Raw genomic sequence first — 9,961 nt, 5'->3', positions numbered from 1 at the left:
TGTTTTCTGTGAAAAACCCAACGTACACTACCTGCTCAGCACTGAACAAGCTGGAGACCTGAAGAGCTGATATTTCCCTCAGGAGTTGGTAGAGATTAAAACAGAACTAAAAGAAATACTGGACTTGCATTCCCCAGGCAGTCAGACACACGACTCCAAATGAATGTTCTGAATGTGAAGCATACCTGAATAATGGAAGACTAAAACTTTGAATGGAAGCCACGTAACCAATAAGAATTTATTGTCACAAGCACAATTTGTTACACAAAAATAATGGGTCACATTTACACAATTTATACAGATCTAGAACTCAATGTACAATTAACAGACTAACTAAATACCAATAGTTAAATATGTACTCACATTGCACACAATATCATTAAAACCTACACAAAAAACATGTACTGTGTGAAAGTAACACGAGTCGACATAAAAATCACATTATTTACAAAAAAACATCAATTTGAGATCTTTAGCAAAAGGACTCCGATGTCTGTTCAAGGTTCTCCCATCCGTCTGTCTGAGACATTATACAATCTGTCATGTAAAAGCTCCCCCGCTAGAAAGTATTATTCAGTCATTTAATAGTTGAAAAGATTAGAAAGTAATAAAGTCAAGTAGCCAGAGCTGAAGAACACCAAATACACTAGTAAATACTGCGCTTTGCTTGAACGGTATGGCGGTTTTTCCCTTTTAAAGCAGGCTGGTGAGATTAGCAGTTAGCTTCATGAAGTGCACTTTAAGCCTTAGCTTAGCAACTGTCTGCAATGAATTTTTTTTTCATGTATACACAGAATCCTTCTATACTCGCATCAGTTCGTCACTACATCTAGGTTACACAATAAAGTTGATGGAGAGAGTGAGGACAGCAGCAGGTGGAGATGAGCAGCTTCTCCTCTCCTGCTGCTGCGTGGCAGAGTCAGCGGTGGAGTGCAAAAGGCTGCATCAGGCAGATGGAGGCGTACATCCTCAACACTCACATAAGTCTCACTGCGTGGGTGTAGCTACATGTAGTGTTGCAGCTTCCTGGCATGTACATCTATAGTGTTGTTGACTGATGCTCTCCACAGTCACTGCAGGTGTTACCAGAGGAGGTGATTGGTTGACTGCTGCTTTATTGGTCCGATTGGTCGTCCTGTGCGCACTGATACAATTACTCATGAATGGATGTCAACATGACTGTGCTGAATGTTGGCTGAATATAAACCAGAGTGGTTCTTATTTTGGCACGAATAACATCCCCTAATAGCACTAAAGCAGCCTCTGTGTCACATAAGTTAGTGATGCATGTGGGCTGTGACAGTCTACTGATTGATGACACAGGCAGGGGTCAGTGTGTGTCATGACCACACTGAACTGGGTGACTGTACATTAACCTGTGTGCTCACACTACAATATAGTCACGCTGAGAAGTAAAGGGCCCGCAGGTGAAGGTGGAGCCTGTAATGAGACATCCAGCAGCATGTCATGAATTGTGCAGTCTCTCTTCTATAGACCCAGTATGAACTGTGCAGAGGTCTATTATCTCAACATCTTAAAAAAAGCCAGTTGATGTTTTGCAATAATTTTCTCCTCAGTCACAATCACAGTTAAGCAAGAACTCAGACAGCTTTGGGCAAATTTTTCTGGAGCAGTACAGGCCAAAACTCCTCAGCAGATAGTAATGATTAATTACCATTTCATTTAAAAGAAATGTGTGGATACTGTCCAGTAGAAGTCAGCATCAGATTTATACCAACACCATCACTAAGCCTGAAATGTTACAACATATTTCCTATTAAGTCGATAAATTAATCTTTAAGTCAAAATTACTGCAGTAATTTACTTCAGTTTCAGCTGTCCAGAAATATTAGCTGAATTAATCACATTAAAACGAGCGGATAAAACAGCTTATAAAGAAGCAGACAGGGTGCTGGCAGAGACAATCCTGGCTTTAACTCAAAACACTACTTTGTGTCATTCGTGCTGAGGGGCTAATACTACAAATGTCATCGCAGACATGAGCGGCACTATGAACTGCTGTCGGAAAGTTAATGTTTTGCCGCAGCTGAGGAGCAATCGTTCTGTATCTCACTAAAAGACAGAGCTTTGTTGTTGAAAACAGGATTATTTAAAAGTAAATGTTTTACTGAGATATTATTACTCCATCCAGAAAACAAGTCCTGACATACTCTGAAACAGATGTGGACACAGACACGTTTGCAGTTCTGCACATCGAGTGCAGCATATGTGCAGCTGGCACAGTCATGAATTTGGTCGTCTGTGGGTGGCTGTCAAAAGTCACATCATGACAACACAGATTTTTGGTGAAAACTAAGTTTTGCTGTATGAAATTTGAAAGGGAGGAAGTGTAAAAGTTTGCATACTTGTCTCTGACAAGTGGAGCTGTCATCCCCTGACTGACCTCCTCTGATCATGCTGATGCTGACTGCAGAGAGATTGATAGTTTCAGTGGCGTGAATGTCACAGACTCCACCATTTGTTCAAAGAGCTTGAGACAACGTCCATCACAGTGACGACAGACAGCTCATACACGTCGATTGATGTTCCTTCCATCTGACAGCAGGGTTCCTCTTTGCAGCAATGAGGTATGTGTATGTTCTCAGATACATACTGCAGGCTTTGGAGCCTAGACATTAGTGGACTGTGTGTTTGTACTGTATGTGTGCCAATGACGAGTGCATCCAGACATTCACCGTGCTGCACATCAGCTGTGTGTTGGTGATCCACCAGTATAGAAAAATTAGACAACATAAGAGATGAACGCAAACATCAGTCCAGTTCTGAGAGGGAGAGTGATGGAGAGGGGGGTCATTACTCAGAGAAGGGTGGGAACATGCCGAGGTCAGCGAAGTCTTCGATGTTGTAGTTGGCTGTTCCTTGGGTGGGATCTCCTGCCATGGGTAACATGTCCTGCAGAGACACAGGTATGGGACATATTACATATCTGTGTACACTGGTCAGCAGCCAGCGCCTGGAAGACGCTCGGACACACCACAGGAGTGAGTCTCAGAGTGTGTGTGTGTGTGTGTGTGTGTGTGTGTGTGTGTGTGTGTGTGTGTGTGTGTGTGTGTGTGTGTGTGTGTGTGTGTGTGTGTGTGTGTGTGTGTGTGTGTGTGTGTATTACCTGGAAGACTTCTGTCTGACTGGGGTTGGGGTGTGTGTGCTGTTCCCCGGCCTGCTGGGAGTGATGCTGGTTCTGCCACTGGGACCAGACCTCACTGGGACGACCCTGGAACTGGGCTCCACTCTGACTGCTCTCCCCCGACACATCTGGAGACACACAGAGGTTCAGTTAGTGTACTCAGTGAAAGCAGCACAGTTTGACTCATCACATCTGATGGACAGGAAAATTCTGCAAACTCTTTGGATTGTTAACATCACCGATCAGTACAAAACTCCTGGGCTCAGGAACACTTCAAAAACCGTTGGTGGTAAACACAGTTTATTTGGAAATGATCACTCTCTGTTTTTGATTATGTTTTACACACCGTCCCACCTTTTTTGGAGTCAGGGTTTCACATTGAGGAAATACTGCTTTTGCATCCTCAGCAAGTTAAAGAGGAGCAGATCAGAAAACAGCGATGCTTCTCGCTAAAATATAATCAATTATTCTCGATAAAAACAGAGAAAATTAGGAATGAAAGCCTGTCTCTAATGTAAGCCTGTGTCAAGTAAAGGCTCTACAGTTAAAGTAAATAAATACCTGATCATTCTTTAATCGGGTTAGACGGTGTGTACTGTGTGACTGAAGAAGTGTGTGCGCTGGTAGAGATTTGGCTATACTGTTTCCACTGCAGGAGTTATCCCTCAGTGTCCTGTGTTATATATATTCAGACAAATCAAAGATGGATTCTCTCATGGTCTTGCGAATTCAGTTGTCTCGCAAGCTCATGTGATTTGGGCAGCAGGACTGCTTACCATGTTCTGTCGAAGAGGACAGTGACAAGAAAACATGAAGGAGAGTGAAATTATAACTATAGAGCAGGAGGGCGGCACCAACCAACCCAAGATGGTTTGGATTTAGAAAGTCTCACACTGTATGGTTATTTAAACCATTTCTTACTTGTATTTACAGAACACTTATGATATACAGTATATCATGATATATACCGTCACTGTGATATAAAATTACATATACCAAGACAACCATATTGCCCACCCCTATCTTTGAGAGTTTATGGCAGTTGAAATTTACAAAAGGCTTTTTTTTTGTAGTCTATATCAACCAATTAGATAACAGTAGCAATGTGAGCTTCTTGTAACTCACTATCACTCGCAACTGCATTCCCTGACTGACACTGCTACACACTTCCACACAAAATATGTACATACAGATAAGCACACACATACACACTCTCTCCCTGTGAGGAGGTTTTCAGAGTCTACTGAGCAACATTACAGCAAAGTAGATTGATAAGCGGTGTGCCTGGAAGCTGGAACATTCTGGCTGTTTCATAGTAATAAACATAATGCTCATCTCGTCTCCACACAGATACAAACAGGAGCCTGGGCCGCTGATGGGAGGAACGAGAGCACATGTAAAAAGTAATTAACCAAACATATAGCATGCTGGTTGTGTATTGAAGTGGAAAGCAGATAGGGAAAAACAAGAGCTTATCATAAGCAATAGTGGAAAACAAATGCAACAGCGGAGCAAATAGCTGGCACTGGCTGCAACTGACACCATCCTTCAAACGGTCTGACAGGCCGAGGGAGAAAGAGCGAGAGAACGAGTAAAAATGAATGTAGTGCAAAAATCAAACCCGGCAAATCAGCCCGGGAACAAAAGAGAAGAAATAAAGAATTAGTGAGGCAGTAGAGAGAGAGACAATCCATTTGGCTAATGTCTGTGTCCATTAAAATACCATCAAGTAGCAGTGCATGCTGGACATGCTTCATTCCTACAGCCATGTGGACAACAAACAGCAGGAGTCCAGAGCAGCTGGCTGATGAGCCATCACTGACTGAACACCCGCTAAAGCATTCGCAACCTTTTGTACTCTGTGATTCTATCTTTCGCTGTGCTCGCAGTGCGGCTCCAGGAAAATGAGATGACGGTCAGCTGCTTTGTCCACCACTTTGGTTCAGAGTGAAATGTCTCAACTAGGACTGTAACTCTTGCTGTCAATAACAACTGGACAAATTAGTTTCATTACTGATTTATCTGCTGATTATTTTCTCAAATAATGCTGTAATAGTTCCCTAAATCCAAGGCGATGTCTTGAAGGACGTGTGAGAATTTGAGAGAACTGAAAATGTGAATAGCTGAACTACATGCACACCTGCTGCAGTTTACAAAACTACCATGAGAGAGAGAGAGAGAGAGAGAGAGAGAGAGAGAGAGAGAGAGAGAGAGAGAGAGAGAGAGAAGAGTCACTGATCTATGCTTTTGGATTACTGTTGGTTGTTTTTCTGCACTGTGAGTTGCACAAATTCATCTACAAAAAGCAAACTCTCAAATCACACTAAAATGACTTTGGTATCTTTCAGGAGAAGGTTTTTTTATAGCTTGTACCAGCAATGAGCAAGCTCAACTTCTAGGGGATTAAAAGCTAATGCCTGCGAGAGTAATGTGTATTAAGACGGCAGAGTGGCAGCAAGTGTTGGAGTGTGTGTAGGAGGTTGTATGTTTAAACTAATGTGTTCTCTGGGGATAAAGCAGATATTGAGTCGGAAAGGTCAACCTGGACCATTAAAAGCCACACACCACGCTGTGATATACAGCCAGACACATTTACACTCCTTGGAAAAGATTTGTTTTGTAGATGCGTGTGTAACACATTTCTATGAAGTAAAGTCAAAACTGCCTTTCTGTTGAACCTGCCTCGCCTGATAAACGACTACGTCTCTAAGCCTCTTTCTGTTGCAAGATTGTTGTCTCTAATCCCAGACTGAGATAGAAAAAGTGATTTCACTCTAACTGTCAATATGCATATTCCAACAGGGCTTTAACTAAATGTAAAAGTAACACACACACACACACACACACACACACACACACACACACACACACACACACACACACACACACACACACACACACACACACACACACGTCTGTTTGTGAACTTGACTTGCAGCTAACTCCGAAGTGTGCGATATCAGAATCTCCCAGCAGCACATGAATCCTCATTCACACGCTCACAGCCTGAAGTCGACCACAAAAATATATTCTCAAATCCTGCTGCTGGATTTCGAAGCAGGCAGGGCTTGAATTGGAATTTAATGATGCTGATGCTGTTGTGTGAGAATACTCCAGCATGCAGACTACTCAGTGTGGGCAATCTCACATAACTTTTTGTGCCAGTCCATTAGTGGAAAATGGCTTTTTATTAAGTAGTGTTTAGAAGCACTCAAATGCAACCTTGCTGTGTTATTCATGACACTCATAAAAAGGCTGTTAACACAGTGTGAAGTGAGAGAAAAGCTTTGAAGGCCACACAGAATGATGTATACTGATGGTGTTAATGAGTGACTTTAGCTCTGTCTGCTTTGCTTTCCCATCCATGTAATTACCTCTGCACAGGACAAAAATAAGGCAGTGAGTCTTGAAAGCAGGAAAATGGCTCTCCTAATTGATTTGAATACATGGAAACTGTAACCTGGTCTCAGCTGACTCCTTAAGATTCCAACAATCTTTCCTTTCTTCTCCCTTTGGAAAGTCGTGATGGTTGTTCGTGCTGTAATAGCTAACGTTCAGGGATCTTTCTGAGCTCAGCAGCACACTGAGGTGTTGATGCAGGGGGTCTGTGTGTGGTGCATGTTTGCTATGTGACGCCCATTTCACAAGAAAGCACCTGAGTGCTGCTACATATCCAGCTTCCTGAAGGAGCATTAATGGTGCATAATGGTGCTTTGTTGATGTATAATGGTAAGGTAGCATGTAGTGCTGTTTTTTTCTCAGTTAAGCTTAACAAAATCTTGTGTGGTGATTAACCCAAGCATTTCTGCTTTCAGTGTAAATGAAAATACCCTCAGTTTCACTGTGCCAGTAATGGCTGAGTTCTCCTGTAACAGTATTTGTTGTTAGACAAGGCTGGGTGACTCGCTGCCCTGTCTAATGACAAACACACACCAGACATGTGTTCATTGCAAAATAAGGGTCATGTATGTGAGAAGAAGAAAGTTTACCATTTGCAAGTGTAGAGAAGAAGTACAGCAACTTCTTTATCGTGTTTTACTCCTTCCGTGGCTCTACCTTTTAAAGGCTTCTGCAACAATATTCACCTCTGTCTCTAAACAATGTCATGTCTTTATCTTTTGGTTTCTTTACTTCCTTGGTTATATGTTGCAGTTACTTCAACCATTCAACTCATTTGGCCCACTGGAGAAGGTGACAGCATTGGGAGAGTGACATATTTCAGCTGTATTGTTCAGTCTCTTTGTATACAATTTCCAAAAGAGAAGCAGTCACACATACCCTGCCCAAGGTTTTCCAACTGATAAACAAATGTAACTAGCGAGGCACAGCCAGACCTCATTAAAATGTCGGACTGATAATTCGCTATTATCATTTCATGACTTTCAGTGGAATCTTGGTGTGATGAAACAATGACATGGCTGGTATAATTCTGAATTCTCTTGTCTTCATGAATGATTCCCAGTCAGCTGGAAGTTAACAAAATTAGCTGCTGAAATTTTAGTCTTACACATCCAAAGGCTCGACATAGCAATGTATGTATGTATAACAATGGGATTTATTTGATCACTTTAGGTTCAATCATTTATAGATTTGCAACATTGTGGTATATAGTTAAGATAAGATAAGATAAGATAAGATAAGATAAGATAAGATAAGATAAGATAAGATAAGATAAGATAAGATAAGATAAGATATACCTTTATTAGTCCCACAGTGGGGAAATTTCAGGTATTACAGCAGCAAAAGTGGATAGCAAACATAGAGGGCATCAGTAAAAGGACATTAAATGTATTCTAATTAATATTGTGATATTGGTTTCAGTGTTGTTGCCAAACTCTACCTCATAAGATCTTGTAGAGAACACAAGCTGTGCTGTGAGGATGTTGCTCCTCAGTGATTATGTTCATCATGTTCATTATGTTGGCAGGCAGGAAGACACAGACTCACAGAGCCTTCCACAAGAAACAAACAAACGTTCCACATCATCCAGGTTTAAGTATAATAAAAGATCACCCAGTCATAAATGAGAGCTCACCAAAAGCTGTGCTGCGGTTTGTCAATCCTGAGTAGGCGTTGCCGCTGGGGGAGGAAGTGGCTGGGGATGACAGGGGACTGTAGGAGGCCGGGTCAGTCTGGTAGCTGTGGCCAGAACCAATACCAAATGGACTGGACTGGGCTTTACTGGACTGGAGAGCACAGATACTGGTTACATATACAGTACAGTACAGTATGCATAATACAGTACAGGGTTCACAGGTCAATGGGAAACTTCAGGAGCTTCATGCTGCTCGCCCCAATTTTTGCTCCACATTTCCTGATCCTCTATATAGATGGTGTGTATGTGTGTGTGTTATTTCAAGCCAAAAGACTATATACAGCAGTTATTAATGCTTTGAGGAAGCATTTTACAACTTTAGAAATAAACATGGAGGCAATTAGTTTATCGCTGATCACAGCAAAGCGAGTAACACCATGGTTACACTACAGAATTTACCAAAGAAAGTTAAGTATGCTAGCATTTGATTTGCTGTCTTGGGGAACCCTGCTTTTGTTAGCCAATGCCCTCACGTTGGACCCCAAAGAGCCAAAGTTCTCCCAATCGAATGACTGGGGGGGGGGCTACATTTTTCAGTGTAGTCTCCTGTCAGAATGCAATTAATGCAAGAGTGAAATAGTGAAAAATACCAAATTTCCTTTTTCTTTCACACCACACCATTTATAAAATGTACTTAAAGCTGTGAACCATTTTCACATGAGCAAAGCATTTTTTTGTTGTTAACTATGACTCTTAAAGTGTCTTTCTACAAGAAACATCCTATCGTCAGGCTTCAAATTCGGTCAGGGAATAAGGAAACGGCAGCTGAGGCTCATGGGTATTATGCAGCTTCCTGGAGTACAAAAATGATAAACATGACACAATTTCTCAGAAACACAGTTGAAATAATTGAAACGGTGGTCCTAACAGAATCCTGTGTGACGGTGGCAGCCTGGTGTTTCTGTGTTTAGCAACACGAAGGACACGATTGACAGACAAAAATGAAGCAGGAATACAGAAAGGAGAAAAACCATTCCACAACCATTTTGCTGGGAAACTATTTGTTGTGGTAACTTTTAGCAATTACCAAAACAAAAACAGGATTCAAAGTATATCCAGTGTGTCTCTGTGTGCTTCAAGAAAAACTGGGTTATTGTTTGGTTGCAGCTATGCTCTGCCTTTAAATAAGCTAAGTTTTAAATATGAATTAACTATTTTTTGAGAATTTCAATACTTAATATGCAGACAGGGTTGCTGCTGTTCAAGACAATATTCCAACAACCTACACAGATGTTTTGTTTTTTTTTCTTTACTCGTGTAATTCAAGCTTCCAGCTGATCTAAAGACAGACCAAAATACTTTCTGCGGGCTTGTTATGGTTCAAAAACAACATGCTAACTTCTTCTTTCCTTCCTGTTCAATAGTTGGGACAAATGGGCTCTTCCAATATTGTGAAACTCCACTGCAGGGTGGCAGGTTACCTAGGCTTTCCAGGACTACTTATATGATGTCACTTCTTCATGTCTGCTGTGTTTAGAGGTGGTGAAAGCATTCAGCCTTATTTCCTCTCATATCATCTGGAAGTGATTGTGATGCATTTAGACATTACTGACCAACAAAGAACTCAGTCCAGTGGAATGACCTGACAAATGCAACAGTGTACACATGCTCAGCACATTCACTTAGCAGGACTGTGGAACACGCAGACACACACACGCACGCACGCACGCACGCACAGACACACACACACACACACACACACACACACACACACACACGCA

The 9,961-nt window shown here is 41.7% G+C and overlaps 1 protein-coding gene across 2 annotated transcripts in view; it reads right to left on the bottom strand.

Annotated features, from left to right (window-relative positions):
• Window positions 1-224: 224 nt before the first annotated feature.
• The window catches only part of arnt2 (aryl-hydrocarbon receptor nuclear translocator 2), a 66,336-nt gene continuing 56,599 nt past the window's right edge, over window positions 225-9,961 (bottom strand). For both annotated transcript variants that reach the window (XM_070970056.1, XM_070970064.1), the window contains 3 exons: window positions 8,181-8,331; window positions 3,128-3,273; window positions 225-2,913 (listed from right to left, as the gene is read on the bottom strand). In XM_070970056.1, the coding sequence (XP_070826157.1) occupies window positions 2,815-2,913; window positions 3,128-3,273; window positions 8,181-8,331 (396 nt within the window). In that variant the 3' untranslated portion in view covers window positions 225-2,814. The remainder of the gene's footprint in view (window positions 2,914-3,127; window positions 3,274-8,180; window positions 8,332-9,961) is intronic.

The sequence above is a fragment of the Chaetodon trifascialis genome, chromosome 1, assembly GCF_039877785.1.
Source record: "Chaetodon trifascialis isolate fChaTrf1 chromosome 1, fChaTrf1.hap1, whole genome shotgun sequence".
In the NCBI taxonomy this organism is placed as follows: domain Eukaryota; kingdom Metazoa; phylum Chordata; class Actinopteri; order Chaetodontiformes; family Chaetodontidae; genus Chaetodon; species Chaetodon trifascialis.
The sequence above is the reverse complement of the archived record's forward strand: the minus strand, read 5'-3'. Positions and strand labels throughout refer to the sequence as shown.